Consider the following 19,947-nt stretch of genomic DNA (forward strand, 5'->3'; position numbering starts at 1 on the left):
ACCCCAAAAAAGCACTTGCCCCAAACTATGGCGCCCCATGGTATTTCTTTATATTGCTTCAACTCAGTACAACACCTGCAGCACAACTCTGCATCTCCCGAGGGAAGGATGCTAGAGAGTGAGCCTGCACTTCATATTTGAAGGCCCTTGGCCATCAAAAGCAGTTTACATGAAAAGCATCATCTCCAAAAGCACCTAGTCCCCAAAAGCTAGTGCTCCCTGGCTGCCACGTCAATGGTCATCGCAAAACGCTGGCATCCGTACATTTGCCACGTCATGACTCATCAGCCATTACGCAAGTTTAATATTGTGTGTGTAAGGACATGGCTCCTACGGGCAAGGCCACCGGCACGGCCGGACAGTGTGTATGCTAGGGGGAGGCTATAAGATAGCATGGTCGGGTGGAGACTAGCACACGGCATTACTCTCGTCCTTTCAATGATATCAGAGAGCTATCCTTGGGAAAGGGGAAAAACGGGTTGCATGTGCATGCGACGCGCAAGTCCTTTCTCACGATCTGCAGGTAGGGACAGCGACGCCCCCGCAGCACAGCAAAAAGAAGGCAGGGATAGAGTGTCACGTGACACATCCAACCCTATGTGTCCGTGGACAAGCTACAGCACAAGGGTTCAGTCAGTCCAGTCAGTCTAGATTTAGAAGTGTTCTGGCACTTTAGTGAGTCTGTTCGCAGACCGTGCATGACCAGTCACTTAGTGTAGATGCATATCCTCTGGTTGCACACAGCATGATCATAAGCATTCTCATCAGAATCCTTCAAGGGAATTTTCCAATGCAATTAGCCTATTTTCCCTATTTTTGACATTTTTCACTAGTTATTTTTAAGTGACTTTTGTTGGAAAGTAGGTAGGGCAAATTGAGTAAGTTTGTGTATAAGCAAACCTAGACTAGCACTAATTGGCAGAAGAGGCAGCAGGAGCAGCTTGCTCAACAGGCAACTTCTCAACAGGACCCCTCAGAGACCTAGCGTTTGCAAGAGACAGCAATACACTAGCGTTTTTGGGATCAAGACTAGCCTGGCGTTTTTGTTCAGCAGATCAGCCTCGGCTACCACAAGACAGCAAGAGCCTTAGCGTTTTTGCAGTAGAACATCACATCAGCCTAGCGTTTTGCATTTTGCAGAACAACCGGCGACAGCAGCAGAATTTCAGCCCTAGCGTTTTTGGTTTGCATCACAACATCAGCGTTTTTGCAGATCATCGCGACGGAACATCAAGAACCACTAGCGTTTTCAGTTTTCAGCCTTTAGACATCGCAGATCAACTCCCGAACCTCGCAGATCTCACCTTCCCATGTTCCTCGCCGCACGGTCAGTTTCCGGAAGGTTTACAGTTTCAGCCCGGAAAACGCAGATTTCAGCATCTGCGTTTTCAGCGCGTCGTCGTCGCATTGTCATCATCGACATCGTCATCGACATAGAGTTAGAATTCAGCAGATAAAGATTTGCAGATTTCAGCCATTAGCGTTTTCAGATTTCAGCCCGTCTCGTCGTCCTCCTCATCATCGTCGACATCATCGGCAAGTCCAAGCATTGTAGAGATTTGTGCAATCATAAGTAGACCGCTCTCGCCATAAAGAGTGAGGCCTTCGGAGGAGGGTTTTACAACGTCTCTGGTGTCGTATTCTCTCTCTATCTCTCGATCTCATACACTTGCACGCACAGTGTCCATTCACTTTGTTTGTGATCATTGCACTCTCTCATTAAGAACGGACGGCTCTCCCTTCCATAAGAACAAAAGGAACCTTGAGCACAATTCGGAGCACTCATCTTGAGCAAAGTTCAAACATTCATTCCGTTGCACCTAACATTGGTATCAGAGCTTTGGCAGTGTTCTGTATCACTCAAGGAAAGAACAACAAGAACCACATAATTTTTTTTGTTTGTTGCGGTCGCGCGTAACCCAAGTCCTCTTGGGCGTGTCGATTCCTAATCTTGTTTTTGGAGAGTGACAGGAAACCCAAGAAAGAAGGGCTTGTCCAGCCTCCACTTGTGCCTCTTTTCACTCATTGAGAGCGGACCGTGCACTTAGCGGACAGGTGTGCCCGCAGAAAAGAGTAGAACTCGGGTAAAGAGAAGATTCTTCTCGAACGCAGATTGCAAGCGAAAGAAGAACCTCATGACCCTCAAGAACCCCAAGAACCAAGACCCCAAGAACCCAAGTTCCTCGTGAACTTAAGAACCAAGACTCCCAAGAACCCAAGTTCCTCGTAAACTTAAGAACCAAGACTCCCAAGAACCCAAGTTCCTCGTGAACTTAAGAACCCACGACCACACAAACCCACAAGAACCCTCGACTTTAGTGGATAGTCATCACTCGAAGCAGAATGGATACTTCGCTTGGAGGTGATGAGCATGAGAGAGGCGAAGAAGAATTTTCCCCACCATGAGGTTTTTCCGACCCTCCCCCTTCCCCATCTACGTCAAGGATTGCACTAACTCCTACGGAGGCTTTCGACAAGATGGTGATGGACATGTGGTTAGAACGCGAAGCAAGACAAGCAGAAATGGATCACAGACACCCAAAAAGAAAAGCAGAAATGGATCGCAGACACGCAAAAAGCAAAGCAGAAAGAAAGGCAGCCAAAGCAAGACAAGAACAGAGCGACCGACACATGCAAGAGTTCTTGCGACTCTTTTCTCAAGTGCACGCACAGATGCAAGAGATTCAGGAGACGGAGACTCTCTCAGTCTCTTCTTCTCCCAAGCATGACACACACAATTTGCATGATGATTTGAATGACAATGATTTGCATGGTGATTTGAATGACAATGATATGCATGATGATTTGGATGTTAATGAGCATGATGATTTGCATGATCAAGATGTGATTTCTCACAAGCATGATGATTTGCATGATCAAGATGTGATTTCTCACAAGCATGATGAGTTGCATGAAGATGATGTGATTGTTCACAAGGATGATGTGTTAGTTGATGCTTTTTCTAGCGAAGCTAACCTCGTTGCAGATTCGATCAATCACGAAGGATCGATCTTGGCTCTCGAGCCTAGGTCCAAAGAACCTCCTCAGGAAGAACCAATCTTGGCTCTCGAGCCTCGGTCCAAAGAACCCTCACAGCAAGTATTATGTGTTCGCATGATTAGTGAGCAAGCATTGTACGAGCATTTCATTCGTGAGCGTTTCCTGTATTTTCAGCAGTCAGCGGAGTTTCCGAAAATCTCCGTACAGCTGCCACGTCATCAGCTGCCACGCAATGTTGTCAGTGTGTGTGTGTGGGTCCTGTTATATTCTAATCCTTTATGTCACTTGGGGCCCCATCGGACGGGGTCCCCATAAGTTGGTAGGACTTCTTCTTCTTTTACCTGTACTTCTTAGGGTTTAGGCCCCTTGGCCGACATCTGCAAGTTGGCTCCCTTCTTTAGGGCTTTGACACGTCAGCAGTTTGTGACACAGAGCGCCTCAAGGTAGGTGGCCTTTTACATCCTATAGAGATTCCACAAGGTAAGTGGGAGAGTATCTCTATGGATTTTGTAGTAGGACTACCTACTACAAATCGTGGCCATGATGCCATATAGGTAATTGTAGACCGTCTAACAAAGATGGGGCGATTCATTCCCACTAAGACTACGGTTAAGATACTAGAATTAGCACGGCTATTTGTAGAGCATATATATAGACTCTACAGCCTTCCAGCTAGTATCATTAGTGACAGAGATCGCAAGTTCGATAATCACGTTTAGAGAGCTGTGTTTCAAAAGTTTGAAACTACACTTAATCTTAGTACAGTTGATCATCCAAAAACAGATGGTCAAACCGAAAGAGTTGATCAAGTGCTAGAGAATATGCTACGAGCGTACGTTAGCAAGAAGCAAACCAATTGAGAAGACTACTTGTCTATATTGGAATTTGCTTATAATAGTTCAAAGCATGTGACTATAGGGTTTAGTCCATTTATGCTTTCATATGGTTTTCAACCTAGATCACCCGTTACGGTGGGGTTGGCTAAGGAGAAGATACAACAAGCGAAGGATTTTCTCCAAGACCATTTTGATATGCTTCGAGTTGCTCGACAAAATGTTAAGCAAGCTCAAGATCGATATAAGAACTACACAGATGAGCATCATCGTCTTGCTACTCTTGAGAGGAGACAAAGTTTCCCTCAAGGTTCAGAAGCATTCAGAAAGTCTGAAGACGCGAAAAGTTGCTAAACTTTCACCACCCTATTGTGGATCGTTTACCATTCTCAAACGTATAGGTCAAGTGGCCTATAAGTTAGCTCTTCCCGAGCACTCACGAGTTCATCCTGTATAAAATGTTAGCCGTTTACGAAAACAGCTAGGACAAAATGATAATGTCATTGACACAGGTGTGTTAGTTGACCTTATCGAACCGCCAAGCATCCCTCATGAACCCAAAACGATTTTAAATTCTCATGAGCTTCGCACCAGACATCATGTCAGACGACGGGTGTTGGTAAAATGGCTAGATAGACCTAAAGAAGGTTCTACATGGAAGAATGTCTCCGCACTTAAGAAACGTTTTCCTACGTTCGTTTTTGAGGACGAAAACGATTCTCCAAGGGGGGAGTAATGTAAGGACATGGGTCCTACAGGCAAGGCCACCAACATGGCCGGCTAGTGTGTATGCTAGGGGGAGGCTATAAGATAGCATGGTTGGGTGGAGACTAGCACACGGCATTACTCTTGTCCTTTCAATGTGTATGTGTGCCTTTTATTTTAGGCCCCATCAAACGGGGGTACCATAAGTTGTTGGGGGTTAGGATTTTAATCCTAACCCTGTAGGCCACTCGGCGAGGATCTGTAAGTCAGCAATTTGTGACAAAACTCGTCATCCTAAAGTCTAGTCCAGAATTTGTTGTCGGACCGCATAGGTCTTGTCTCGATGTTGTCAACAATGCATTTGCATAGAAACCACAATCACATAATCAATTTCCAAATGAGCGTAGTTTTCTCATGTAAGGTTGTCACTAGTGTTCTAACATGGGGAGCCATCTAACCTCCAAGCTATAAAAAAAATGTAGAACTAATAAAAACACCGGCCGCGTGAGGGAAACGCTGGGAGTACTCGTTAGAAACGCCAATCAACACAAAACTTCGAGCCATACAACCTACATGTGGACAACCCCTGGGCGCAAGGGCTCCTCACACACGCATAGGTCTTCACTCCTTTGCTCCTCACGCATACGCTCCACTCTTTACCTCCACAACCTCCTCGCAGCAAGCACAACTTGGGATTCACGAGCTTGAGCTCTGATACCATGTAAAAGTTTGCAATGCAGAAGCGTAGAGAGAGATCACACGAGAGTGGAAGAGAAAAAGCAAGAGAGATTCACGAACCAACAAGCTCAGCAATGAAATTGATAATTACTACAATGAGGGCTAGCGTTTCTTACATACCCCTCAACTCAATTGCCCCACCCAATGCATCATGTCAAATAACTAGAAAACACCTTAAAATCACAAAATAAATAAGTAGGATCACATAGGGCATTCACTTGAGATGTATAACGCATGCATGCATCTAGCCTTCCATATCATCCATAAAGCAACAGCAAACACGTTGGAGAAAATAATCTCACGAGGATGCAATTCAAAACCATGTATGGTGTTTGGTACCATGTCCAAAGTACCACGTCTGTAAAACTTGCCATTCAGCAAGTAATATACATGTACAGAAAAATGTTGGGGGTATGGCTTCTTGGCAGAGGCATTGAGAGAGCCTATTATGGCCAATAGTGAGCGTTTCACCTTCCTCCCTAAGTTGGACGTAGATACTTCACAGCATGCTCCTTGTATAATTTGTAATATATAGATTGCATGCATTGGGCAGCGGGCACATACAGATCGCGCTGTTAGCTATCTTTTGGGCACAATGTAATTGCATGATCCATCTTACGTGGAGACATGGGGTATTGGACGTGTTAGTTCGTATCGTAAGCCAAATTGGCCTTTCCCATTTTTTTGAATATACAACATTCTTGTTTGTGGCTTCATGTACTGAATTTTCAAAAATTTGACATTTTTGCACAACTTCTCTAAAATATAGGGCCGGGAATTTTCCTTTTCCAGTTGCTCCCGACTGATATTGTTAAATTCCAAAGCAGCACAATTGCAAGCTGAGGCACATTTTTCCCAAACATTGCTAATATGATGATCAACAAGTAGTACTTCACCCTCCACCCTCAGATCTCCCTAGGTTGGACGTAGATACTTCATAGCAATCTTCATGTCCAATTACGCGATGCATTGGGCAGGGGTACACAGAGATGTCACTAGCTATCATGTGGGCACAACATATTATCTTATCCACCTTACGGGACATCGGACCCTTTAATTGTTTATCCTTTCCTAGACGCATCTTAAGATGAACAACGCCTTCCTATACAGATATCTTAAGAATTTGACCCACAATTTGAGATTTTTGCACCATTTGAAGCAGGGAAATTTCCTTTCCCACTTGCTCTCAACCGGCATTGGTGAGGTAAGTTGAGGCCCATTTTTCCCTAAATACTGCCTGTAATATGATTAATTTACGAGACGACTCTCTCTCTCTCTCACACACACACACACACAAACCTAAATACGCACCTGGATGAAAACAGTAGAGGAACACCTAGCGGTGGCGGCAGCGGCGGCGGTATTGAGAGCGAGGAAGGGAGCACGTTCTAGAGCGAACATACTACCGGAGAGAGCTGGTCGAGGGAAATTTTAATGTCGGAGAGAGATGGTCGAGGGAAATTTTAATGTTATGAATAGTAGGGGGTACCAGCTGGCGTAAAATCATAAAATCTCTCATTAGAAGAGAATATCCCCTTCGCATTGGATCACACAGAAGGTCGCGCATAAGAGGGAGCAGGCACGCAAAGAGGAGGCGGGGCAGGGCTGAGGTGTGGTTGGGGGGGCGATTGCAGAGCGAGAGAAGTAGGGGGGGCAGACTCCCCAACACACATGCATCGATGCCATCTTGGTTTACAACAGTAGTAAGTGGTGAACCGACGCATGCGGAAAGAGGACGGGCGATCGGGCCAGGAAGGTGGCGATTGAGCGTGCAGAAGAGGCAGGCCCTTTTTTTAAAATGTACAGAGAAGGTCTCTTTGCAACCGCGACAACTGCGCCAGTGGTTACGGCAGCAGTTGTCTAATCGAAAGTTGATATGCACGAGTTCGAATTGCTTCTCGGTTTTGGCTTGAGGGGGGGGGGATCTTTCAAGATTCTTTCAAGATTATGGGTAAATATAATAAACATCCTGCCAATCCTGGAAAATCAGAAAATCGTTCATTAACTTTAGGAGGCAAAAAGAAGGGTGATAGTAGAAGTGGACGTGTCCACACACGTGGAGGAAGCGACTCTCTCTCCGATAGTTTTCTACGACTTCAAAATTCTCTTCTTCTTCTTCTTCCTCTCCACGCGACGTCTGCAGGACTCCCTCACGCACGTGCGCGTTGCCATGTGCATCATGCCCCAGAAGCGAAGCTGATAGGGGGCTTGCCCGGCCAGCCGTCGGCAGGTGGTGACCTTCGAGCAATACGGCATCTCTCTCAACAGAGGACTGGTTTTTTCTCACCGACTATGAGAAACCCCTATTTCTTTCATGCGCAGGGAGTGCTACTGTCTCTCTCTCTCTCTCACAGGTTGAGGCGAGTATGAAGGCAGGCCCTTCTCTCTCTCTTTCATCTGATCTCATCCCGCACTCTGGCAGGGTTGTCTTGGGTTGAGTATGAGCGAGATGAGGGTAGGGCAGGCCCTTCTCATCTCATCTCGGACAGCAGTCTGTCGGAGGGGCTATCTTGGGTCGAGGGTAAAGACAGGCAGTTCAAGGGTTGCCTTGCGCTGCGCAACGGTTCTCTGGCAATGGCCTTTTTTTTTTTTTTGGGGGGGGGGGGGGGGGGGGGGGATCTTACTAGAGCATCACAAAAGTAATGGTTTTCTTTTTAAACGTCACAGTAGGTGAGTAGGTAAGCTGTAATAAAGTCAAGTAATGTTACTACAAGTAATTTGAGAGAGAGAGAGAGAGAGATTTTACTGAGGTCAAGTAAAATGGCCTAACGAATGTACCACCTCCGTAAGCATGTGGTAGCAAGTGATTTGACCAATAGAAATTCAAGTTTTTGCTCCAAATAGAATGTCAAGTGGGACTCAAAACGGTTTCCTTTCCCAAGTTTTGAATAAGAAAGACTTTTCTTTCTTGGAGGTTTGCACACCCATAAATGGTATATGTCAAAAACTCCAATCACAAAGCATGTCCAAATTAAGGGGGTCCAAAAGCTAGGACGTAGGACGACATCCAGCAAGATGAAACCACATAGAGGAAACAAAGGCCCATATTCTCTTGGCAAGAGGATGGAGCCATGTAGTCTTTTCTGAAAGCGGTGGAAAATCACGTGCCATAAGAAAGATGACGACGAAGTAGACTTTCTAGCAATGCAAGCCCTCCCACCATAGCCCAATAAAGAAACATCGTCGCATTATGAGTAGAGTATGCCAGCCTCAAGCCAATATATCTCTCCGCTGGTAGCTTCTTTTAAACCCGTTGAGCCTTGTTGGTCTTGTCAGGCAATCAATGCTTCTATTTTAGGTTTAACCTAAGGGGATGACCTTAGTATATAAGGTACCTAGGTCATTTTGTACAGAACTTTTATCATAATCAAGTTTTAAGCTGCCGTCGACTGTGTGTGAGAGAGGAAGAGAGAGAGAGTGAGCTTCATCCTGGCGCTACTCCCCGCTTGTTCATCACATTGTAGATCCGACTGCACCATTGCACTAGCCTCGGCAAGATCTACGCAACAACGCCAAGCATTCCTCGCGGAATGGAGCAAACGTGCTCGCGCATCTACGAGCTCTTTGCGGTTGTAAGTATATCAAACGATGTCTGTTTTTTGCAGTCGTTAGAATCATAGCGACATAAGCTACGCAAAGGTACTCATAGATTTCACTTTCGGGCACTTCTAAAATCCGACTTTGTCTTTATACGTGTTTTTCGCAGATGGGTTTAGAGCTAGGGTTTTGAGTGTAGAGACTTTGGGACAGGTGTATCCTGGATGGTGTTCTTTAAGTTTCATATGATTATGGTATGATTTGATGGGTTTCCTTCCGTTGTGTGTATGTGGGTTGGGTGGTGTAGTTGAGAGCAGTGAGACTCTAGGTTGTGGTTTAGTTGGCCTTCCAGAGTGTTGTATATGTAGGATGGTCTTAGCCTGACAAGCTAAAGAGATTTCTTATGTGTGCCTATCGTGTCATCTGTGTCCTCAATTGACATTATGTTGATCTAGGTTGTGTTGCATGCACTTTATGGGTGGTGTGATTCGCTCCCGCAACATTGGCGCCATTGTCGGAGATACAAGGACTTAGGTAGGTATTCCTACTAACACTTGTGTGATGGTTGCTTGCTTTAGTTTCGGCTAAAGAAAGCATTTTTCTTCTTAAGTGGATCCGAAAGTGGTTATTCCGAGATCAAGTGGATAGCCAGGAAACGTGTCTTGCCGAGGGTCTTCGACTAGGTAGATCTAATTAGGATTTGTAGATTAGAGTAATTGTTGGTGGTCGAGTGGTTTGTGAGGTGATAAAAGCGGTTTCTAGTCTGTGTGTGGCATTGAAGCATTTGTCTACTCACAGATGCAAAACCCCATATGATTTGTAGGAGTAGCTTTAGGTAAGTGATCTGATTATGATCTAGAGCTATTCATTATTGATTTATTTGTTAAAGTGCTTGTTTGCATTCATGATCTGCTTTTGAGGAAAGAATGCAATAAAAAGAGTTATGTTGACATTTTTGCATGATTGATTAGTGTTGAGTATATAAGAGGGCATGTGCAAGAGTTCTGTGTGCAAAAACTAAAATTCTGTAAACTTGGACTTTTTACGCGTATAAAGTCTCAAGGGGCATCTGGAGACCAAATTGTAAAAATCTGACTGCACCAGTGTGTTCAGAAGGGGGGTTTTACCCCAAGTATACATTGAGACTAGAGTTTTGACCTACTCTGGACACCCAAAAGGCAAAAGGTGGAGTGTCTGAAACATTGTGAGTACATTTTTGCATGTGTCAAGAGTGCTTGAAAACCAATGCTAGAGACTTGGGGATGCTTGTAAATGATTTCCGACCAAAAATTCATCAGCAAACATCATACGCGTATGAAGTCTCAAGGGTGATTTTGGTAGCAATTTTGAAGTTTTGACATTATATACCCATCTTTTGCATGTTGTGTTGAGCACACCCACCAAATTTGATATCATTTGGACATATAGATTGAGAGTTAAGGGGATTTTACTCTTTTAGGAGATTTCCTTGTCAAACGTGCTGATTTATGCAATTTTGACATCCAAAATTTGTTGTGAGCATATATCCTTGTTCTACACACTAAGGGGCACCTCTGGTAGAAAGAAAACTAAAATTTGAGCAAAAGACTTTATACACATGAGAGTCTCAGGGCCAGATCTGGGGTCAAAACTTACATCTGAGTGTACCCTTGTGATCTACAGCATTTATGGAGCATGTAGGCCATTTTTTTTTAATTTGGATCACTTTTGGGCTTGCAGAGACCATAAGACACATCTAGGCAAGTTAATACTTGCTCAAAAAATATCAAAATTCAAACTTGTTTTGCGAGCTGCCAGTATAGAGAGGAACCTCTGGAGTGAATCTCACTTCATTCTGTGACCAGCTAGACATCATATGCGTATGATGTCTAAAGGGCACTTTTAGAGATCAAAATTGAGATCTGAGCATACCACAGTGTAAAGCACCACAAGACAAGCTTACTGAGCAGAATTTGAGCAAAAGACATTATACGCGTATGATGTCTCAAGGACAAATATGAAAGTCAAATTTCACCTTTGACCACATAGGGGGTTGGGAATGATGTGTTAAGCTTGCTTGCAAAATTTCAACTCATTTGGACAGATACTTTTGCATTTAAAGAGAATTTTGCAGATACAAGATTGTAAACGTGAAAAAGTAGTGATCTTGAGCACTTTTGACATCCAAAATTTGATGTGATCACATATTTTTGTTGTATGCATCAAGAAGTACCTTGGGTAGAAATCTAAGTGAAATTTGTGTTACCATATACATGTGGTAGTGATGTGTGTGAACACACTAGGACCGCCGGGGCATTTTTTCCCTCTTTAGGAGGTTTTTCTCCCCGTGCATTGTATATACACCCATCACTCTAGGGCTATCTATCTTTCCATTGCACACTAAGTAATACACTCTCAATTGTGTGCCTTGAGCTTCCTTTGTCTTCTCCAAGCTGTGTGCGTTTCTCTGCAACCCTAATTCCAATAATTGGTATCAGAGCAGGTTGCGTCCTCCCGGGCTTAGTCGCCAGCTTCTCTAGTACACGCCTGCTCACTTTCTCCGATTTTAGTGAGCTTTGGCGAGCGTTCACAGGTCAACAAATATATCAGGCAAGTTTGTAGAGCTTGGTCTGCTCAGATTTTTGATTTGGGCTCATTTCGGCCTCCGTTTCCACTACAGGCAGTACTACACGGGCTATTTTGTCATTTTGTGCAAAATTTCTGTCAGTGCCGTTTTTTGCATAACAGGTGCCTTATAGTCTTCTACAGTTTGTGCTATATAGCACGTGTTGTTCCCGCTTCGTTTCTCCTATTTTTGGGCAGTTTTCACATCAGGTGCAGCATTTACCATGGTTGACAACAACACAGATGTGTTCAAGATGTTTGCTGCTGAGGATAGGTTGGATGGGGACATTGATGTACGTCCTGGTTCTGAGGATGTAGGCGATGTTGAGGATGTTGCAGGTCTTGCTGCAAGGATTGTTGTTGTTAGAGTTGTTTTGCCTACGGCAGAACAAGCTCGTTGGGATGTAAAGGATGCATAGGCTCATGCATTGATTGTGTTGTCTGTGAAGCGCACTATTGTTCCTCACATCCGTTCAGCAAAATCTGCAAAACAGGCTTGGGATATTCTAGTAGGTCTTTATGCAAGCCGCAATGAGGCTAACATTGCTTTGCTGCGTAAAGAGCTGGAGTCGAAGATTATGCATGAGGAAGATGATATGGACACTTTCCTTGCTAGTGTCAAGGATATCAATGAGCAACTTATTTCTGCAGGTGAAGTCATTTCAGACAGTTCCCTTGTGCAAACTGTTCTTGATGCCTTACCAGATTCCTACCAGACTTTTGCTAGTACTTGGAGACTGATGACCCAAGGAAATCCTGAAGTTGTCAAGTTTGATGCATTATGCACATTGTTGTTGCAAGAGTCACTTTCTAGAAAAAACAGGACTAGGCAGCGTGCAGCTGAACAGGCTTTTATTGCTTCTCAAAGAAAGGGTGGTAACAGTAATGCAGCCACTTCTTATGGTTTTGCTGCGAGTGGCAAAAATTATGTTCCTAATGATTCTGCTGGCAGCAATTTATCTGAAAATTCTGGTGATAAGGGCAAAAAGAAGATGCGTTGCCATTATTGTAAAGCTAATGATCACTTGATCAAGTCGTGTCCTAAGTTGAAGGCCAAAGAGGCTAAGAAGAAAGAGGGTGGTTCCACTACAAATGCTGGTTCCACTACAAATGCAGCCATTGTTGAGTCTTTTGTGAAATGAGACTGTAATGCTGATGTTGATGCAAAATGTGCTTTTAGCGCAGAGTGTACTTACAATCCTGTTGTCCATGATGCATGCTTGTCAGTTGTTGCAGATTCACATGTGTGGTATTTCGACAGTGGTGCTACAAAGCACATTACCTCACATCGTGAATTGTTTACCTCTCTCGAGTCTATCCCTCATGGGAATTCAGTCACTTGTGCCAACAATGCCTCTTATCCAGTTCAGGGAGTTGGAAAGATTGTGCTTACTGCTGCTAATGGCAGTTCTTTCACACTTGTTAATGCACTTTATGTAGCTGAGATCAAGAAGAATCTCTTGTCTATATCTGCACTTGCTAGACTTGGACTTGTAGTCAAATTTGTGGATGACAGATGTACAGTTCATGATCTCAGTTTTGGTGATGAAATTGTTGCATATGTCCTTTTGTGCCGTGGGCTGTATAAGCTCACTTTGTATGACAAGTGTGGACAAAATTTTGCAAATGTTCTTGCAGATTCAAGGGCTATTTCAGATGCAAAACTTTGGCATGCACGTTTTGGTCATCTGAATTTTGCCAGTTTACTGCGTTTGCAGAAATCTGATATGGTTGCTTCTTTGCCACCTCTTGAAGCACCTGTCAAACATGTTTGTGAAGGTTGTATTTTGGGTAAGATGCAGCATTCTAAGTTTCCAAAGGATGGTTCAGTTCGGGCCACATGCAGGTTGCAGCTTGTGCATAGTGATGTTTGTGGGCCCATGCAAACTCCGTCCTTGGGCAATTACCTGTACTTCGTGACTTTCATTGATGATTACTCCAGGCATGCATGGGTATTTCCGCTTAAAGCGAAGTCTGAAGTTTTTATGTGCTTCAAAAAACTTCTGGCTATGGCTGAAAATGTCTCGAAATGTACTATGGGCACCCTCCGTTCCGATTGAGGGGGGGAGTATATGTCTCATGAATTTAATGCATTTCTGGCTAGTCGTGGGATAAAACACCGTACAGTGGCTTATACACCTCAGCAAAATGGTGTTGCTGAGAGGAAAAACAGGTCACTTATGAAAATGGCACGATGTATGGTCAAAAGTCAAGCTTTGCCGCATTCTTTTTGGCTTGAGACCATCATGTGTGCGACTTATGTACTTAACAGGTGTCCTACGAAAGCTTTGCAGTCTATTACTCCATATGAAGCATGGCATGATAGAAAGCCTTCTATTGAGCACATGCGTGTTTTTGGTTGTTTGGCATATGCTTTGGTGCCACAAACACAGCGCAGAAAATTGGATGATAAGGCTGTCAAAAGTATTTTTGTTGGTTATAGTGCTGAAAGCAAAGGTTACAGGTTGTATCATCCGCAAACAAAACGTATTCTGGTTTCACGGGATGTAGTGTTTGTGGAAGATTCTATTCAGCCCTTACTGTCATGTACTAGAGATAATAATGTAAGCTCATAGGACATTTAGTCAAAATAAAGGTCAAATTCAGAAACTGAAACTTGTAGTGGGTAGAGGACATCAAGGAGAGCTCACATACCAAATTTTGTCAAATTCTAAGCACATAGGCTTTATACGGGTATGATGTCTCCAGCCCTAATTTGGAGGTGAAAACTCACACTGAGCTCACAAAAGTGTTTGGCAGCATAAAAGAAACCTAGTGACCAGGTTTCAACAAATTTGGGTCACATTTGGTCAAGATACAAGCAAAAATCCTTGGTCTTGAAACTGTTTTGAGTGTTGTTTCAAGTGCAGTTCACCAAAACTGCTCTAACTTTTGATAGACAACTCCAAATTGAGTCAGATATAGCTAGGAAGAAAGCTTACGGGCAATAGGACACACCTAGTTTTGGTTTTAGAGCTGAATTTTTCCATGTTTCCTAAATACAAACTTTTAGGGTACCCAAAACTAGTTTCCTGAGACCAAAAGAGTTACAAATGTTTGACTTTTGAGAGACCTGATCAAGGGCCAAAGGTACTTATTAAGGACTATCCTGAGAGTAGAGAGTGGACCTGACATTAAGAAAGCTAAGATCATCACAATGGAAAGCCAATCTACCGATCATTTTGTAGATATGACCAGAGGTATGGAAAGCCAAGCTAGAAGTGATGAAATGCCAATCTATCCACACTTTGATACAAACCCACACAATGCACTAGAAAGAGGTGGATATTTGGTCAATGAAGGACCACAAATACTTCCACCAAGCATGAGAATTCCTACGAGAATTCCAAAAAGGGAGCCACCTAGATTCGCTTCTAGAGCGATAACGAGATATTAAATGATCACAGAGATGGTAGACATGCCTTCCTCAAGTGAATCTTCCTAATGGACCATGGTTGTACTCGGATGCAGCCATAGAACATGACTTTTATAGAGATGGAATTACGGCCACAATAGGACCATATGTACCATCACCACCTCTTATAACTTACTCCTATCCAAATCAGAGCAAAACCTTGAGAAGATACGATACTGAGAGTGAGAGTGACACATCTTCTCAGAGGAGTGATTCACCAAGAACCCAACCCACAATAAAGCCAGAGGTATCTAGTGAGAAAATGAAGGTTATAGAAGGATTAGCTTAGAGACTTGCTTCTCTAGTCAAATCTGACCTCCAAGAGCCTCTATGGTGTGAAATTGAAAGAAAATGGACAAACCATACGAGGGAAGAGTGTTGCTATGCCATGGAATATGCTAGGGAGAGGTATGTACAACCTATCCTAGTAGCACCTACTCCACCTAGATACGCTTTGGGGAATGTGCCAGGACCAGTAGGAGTTTCAAGACCACAACTTGTCTTTAGACAACAAACTACACTACCAGGTGCTAGAATGCCTATAGACATGAGATATACGCAGATGATGGAATCATCCAACAAACAAGTGCTAGTACCAGTGTGCGCGTATGTCGCACGTGTCAATGCAAGGAACTTGCCGATACACCGTGTGCGAGCCACAAATGGCTCCAAGCACACAACAAGCTTAAACTAGTAAGCTCAAAGATGCCGATGGTGTGTAACTCACCGCTCTATGCTTGCTTCGTGGAGGATTCCTCGCCGCGAAGAAGAGGGAGACGCCGCTACGCCACGCTCAACCGCCTTGCCGCCATCGTGCCGCCGCAATGCTCGATCTCACTCACTCTCTCTCTCTCTCTCTCTCTCTCTCTCACACACACACACACACACACACACACACACACACACACACACACACACACACACACATACACACACACACACACACACACAAGGAGATGAAGAAGAAGAAGATGGAGATGGAGCAAGAGCACTCTTCAATTGCACAAATGAGAGAATGAGTGATTTTAGGTTTAGTTGACTTTTCAATGAGCTCTCCCCATTCACACTTGGGCGCCCATGCTTAGCCAAGTAATCCCTTGAATGTTCTAGTTAGAGTGTGCCTCTCATCGGCGATCACTCTTACCCTTTTCCTATTGGACCGACCTGACTCTACCAAGTAAATAATACAACGTCCGACGTAAGTGATATGGTGTCCGTGAGCCGTGAGGGTTAACATGCCCCCCTTCCTGATGTAGATTCCGTCCTCGGAAGCTATTGAGTTGAAGCTCGTTGGTCGAGGTGGAAGAGCATTTGAGATGAATGTCCTTAGCCTTCTTCAATCACTGCAAAATCAAACAACATTGGCACAGTAATTGCATTCTCATATAGAATTAAAAATCATATGCAGTTGTAGGGAGACAATGTGATTGGTAACAGAATTTTAAACCATTTGTCAGCAATAAAGATTAAATTTCAATATAATCAAATGCATAAACAGATGTAAAGGTAAATAATTAAACAAGTATGGGGTCGCTAATTTAACAGTCGAAAAGCACTAAAGATTGACTATTAATACCATGGGTAAGCTTCTTAATTTTCTCTGGTCAATTAAGTTGTTTAATCGTGAGAGCCAAGTATTTCATGTTCGAGGGTTGACTAGAGGCTATACCTAAAAGACCTTGTAATTAAGCTATGATAAAAGGAATTTCTCATGAAATCATCGCCTAACTGATTACCTTTTCTTTGACCCCCCAAAGTCTTTTCACAGTGATTCAATTTTGATGTGTGTGCTTATTTTGTATGCCTTGGGTTTTTTGCTTTTCAAGAAAAAGCACCCACACTGGGAACCTCTAGGGCTCTAGTACCATAGGCGATACCTGTGAGTGAAGTACCCAATCAAGCTGAGATTTTTCTTCCAGCTTAAGATTTTACATTGTGGCACTTTGATTTTTTGTTTGTTCATTTTCAGCATTTTAATTTTGTAACTTTGGGGGGTCATATAACATTGTTACACCTTCCCAGGCTCATCACACTAGTAAACTCCCTTTATAATACTTAAGCTAAAGGTCAATAGGAACTAAGCCCAGTAGAAAGCCCTAGTACATTTCACACAATGCTGTCTAAATCAATTAAGAACCTAAGTAACCATTAATTATTAGGAAGGCATTCCCCATGGTATTAAGAGAAGATATGTAACACCTAACTTGGTCAAAGTAGAAAGTGAGACCACTTTCTGCAGCTTTGAAGCCCAACTTATTGTCATATGTCCAATTATGAAGACGTAGCTAGTTGTGCTCCTGCGAGTATCTTCGTCACCTGCCATATATGCATCAACATACCCTTGCAAGAAAATATCAGTGCCTTCAAAACACAAAGCATTCGTGGTTTTCTCCTTTAGATACCATAGTATCCACTTCACACCTTGCCAATGCTCTTTACCGAGATTATTCATAAACCTACTTACAAATCCCACTGCATATGCAATATCCAGCATTTTCCAAACCATAGCGTATATTAGAGAACCTACCGCTACAACATATGGAACTTTAGACATGTAGACTATCACCTCTTGTGTCTTTGGATACAAATCTTTGGTTAGATTAACGTGACTAGCCAAAGGTGTAGAAACTAGTTTTGCATCTTGCATTGCAAACTTTTCTAATAACTTCCTGTTGTAATCCTCTTGAGATAGCTTAAATGTCTTCTTTATCTTGTCCCTTGATATCTTCATACCAATACCTAAATCTTTTATTGAAAAAAATTTACACAACTCCTCTTTTAGGTCTTCCCATCTCCCAAATTCTTCGTGTAGACATAGTGATCTGAGTTGTATCTTTTGAATCCATAATCTAACATCCATCGATCAAACTTTAAGTACCACTGTCATGATGCTTGCTCTAGAGCATACAAGTTTATCTTTAACCTGCATACCATTTTCTCCTTATCCTTTTCTTCATACCCTTTCCATTAAAGCGTGTAAATCTCTTCCTCCAAGTCACCATGAGGGAATGCCATATTTACATCCATTTGCTCAAGATTTTAAATCATGAGCAGTCATAAGGCTTAAGACAAGCTTGATTAAATTCATTTTCACAACGTGAGAAAATATTTCATGAAAATCATACCTTTATTTTGAGAAAACCGCTTTTCCATAAGCCTTGACTTATACCTTTTCTTCCCTCCTTCTTCTTCCTTTAGTTTGTATACCCATTTGTTTTGTAGTGTCTGCTTACCTTTAGGCAATTCAACCAGATCCCATGTTTGGTTGCGATGTAATGAGTCTAGACATCTTCGCTTGCATGCTCTTCATCCCTCCTTGGATTCGTGTTGCATAGCTTCTTCGTATGACTCTAACTCTTTAGAATCTCATACCAAGGGATGATTGAAGGAAGGAACGAACCTTTCTAGAGGTTTACTTGCTCTTGTAGATCTTTGGGACATAGGTTGAGGTTCCTCATTTGGCCGACATTGTTGCAAGTTTTCATCACTTGCACTACTTGAGTCTTCACTGTCCTTGACTCTATGTACTTATCACCTGTACCTTTTATTTGTTTTCTTTCCAAGTAATCTTTGTACATATTTTGTTTGTTGAAAATTACATCCATACTCCTAAAGATTTTACCATCTTGGAGATTCCATAGGTGTTATCCAAAGTCCACTTCTCCATAGCCAATGAAGCCTACACTTCTTGGACTTTGCATCTAGCTTTGACATCAGACTTCTTTCTATGTGCATGAAAGCCTTGCATCCAAACACTTTGAGAAATGCATAATTCATTGGTTTACATGTCCATGCCTCTTCTAAAACTTCTCTATCCAATGCCGTCGAGGGTGACCGATTGATTAAGTATACAAACATACTTACTACTTTTGCCCAAAGCACAAGGGCTAGGCCTGCATGAAACGGCATGATTCGTACTCACTCCATGATTGTTGTTCATCCTTTTCAAAACTCTATTTCATCGAGGTGTCCTTGGTGTTGTCTTTTGCCTTCAAATGCCATTGCTAGCACAGAAGCTTTCAAAAGCTTGGGCTGCAATATTCACCTTCATTGTCGAATCTGAGGTATTTAAGCTTGGTACCTACTTCGTTTTCCATAAACGCTTTCCACCTTTGAAATATGAAAAACACATCAGATTTATTCTTCATTGCATAAACCCATGTTTTTCTTATTGCATCATCAATGAAAGTTACATAGTACAATGAACCACCAAGAAATGGTGTACTCGTAGGACCCCATACATCAGAATGAACCAATTCAAGTTTTTTATCTTTTCTTTCACTTCCTACGTTTAGAAATTTATCCTCTTTTGTTTATCGTAAACATAATCCTCACAGAACTCTAAGTCTACTTCTTTCAAACCTAGTAGAAGCTTCTTCAATTGAAGGATTTATATTCCTTTGGCACTCATATGCCTAAGTCGATAATGCCACACTGCACCATCGACTTCTGTAGCTATTTCACAAGTTGAAGATTGTGCGTTGACCGTACACAAGTATAGAGTACCAACCTTTTCTCATTTTGCAACCACAAAAGATCCTTTTGAGATCTTCCAACGTTTGTTTCCAAATGTAATGTTGTGACCTTCATCATCGAGCTAACTCGTAGAGATCAAGTTTTTAGGAAGAGAGGAAACATGCCTAACATCTTTAAGCTTCCATTCATTTCCATTTGTAGTTTTGACACAAACTGTACCTTTTTTGACAATTTCACAAACTTCATCATCTCCCAAGTATACATACCCCATATTACCTTTGGTGTAATCTTAGAAATACTGCTTATGTGGTGTTGCATGGAATGAAGCTCCGTAGTCGACTATCCAAGGATTAGACACATTGTCTAGTGAAAAAATTAGAGTATCTTGCTCTACTTTACCTGCCAGATTGGCCTCCAATGTTAGCTTGTTGTCTTAAGACTCCAAATTCTTTTTCTTCTTGGACCATCAATCCTTCTTGACGTGGCTTTTCTTACCATAATTTTAGCACTCCATAACTAACTTTGTGCATGACTTGCTCCACTTTGGGCGTCACGACCCTTTTTTATTTTTGAACCTCTCATTCGGTCTTCCTCTTGTTTTCATTGACAGTGCAACACATGATGATTCATCCATGCTTC

The 19,947-nt window shown here is 42.7% G+C and overlaps 1 protein-coding gene across 2 annotated transcripts in view; it reads right to left on the minus strand.

Moving 5' to 3' along the window:
• Positions 1-7,098, minus strand: part of LOC147436283 (carbon catabolite repressor protein 4 homolog 4-like) — a 66,708-nt gene extending 59,610 nt beyond the window's left edge. The window contains exon 1 of one of the 2 annotated variants that reach the window (XM_086489211.1): positions 6,588-7,098. In XM_086489211.1, the coding sequence (XP_086345337.1) occupies positions 6,588-6,677 (90 nt within the window). In that variant the 5' untranslated portion in view covers positions 6,678-7,098. The remainder of the gene's footprint in view (positions 1-6,587) is intronic. The other variant, XM_086489213.1, reaches the window with a different exon arrangement.
• Positions 7,099-19,947: the final 12,849 nt, after the last annotated feature.

The sequence above is a fragment of the Adiantum capillus-veneris genome, chromosome 18 (genome assembly GCF_014529385.1).
Source record: "Adiantum capillus-veneris isolate H3 chromosome 18, ASM1452938v2, whole genome shotgun sequence".
Taxonomy (NCBI): Eukaryota; Viridiplantae; Streptophyta; class Polypodiopsida; order Polypodiales; family Pteridaceae; genus Adiantum; species Adiantum capillus-veneris.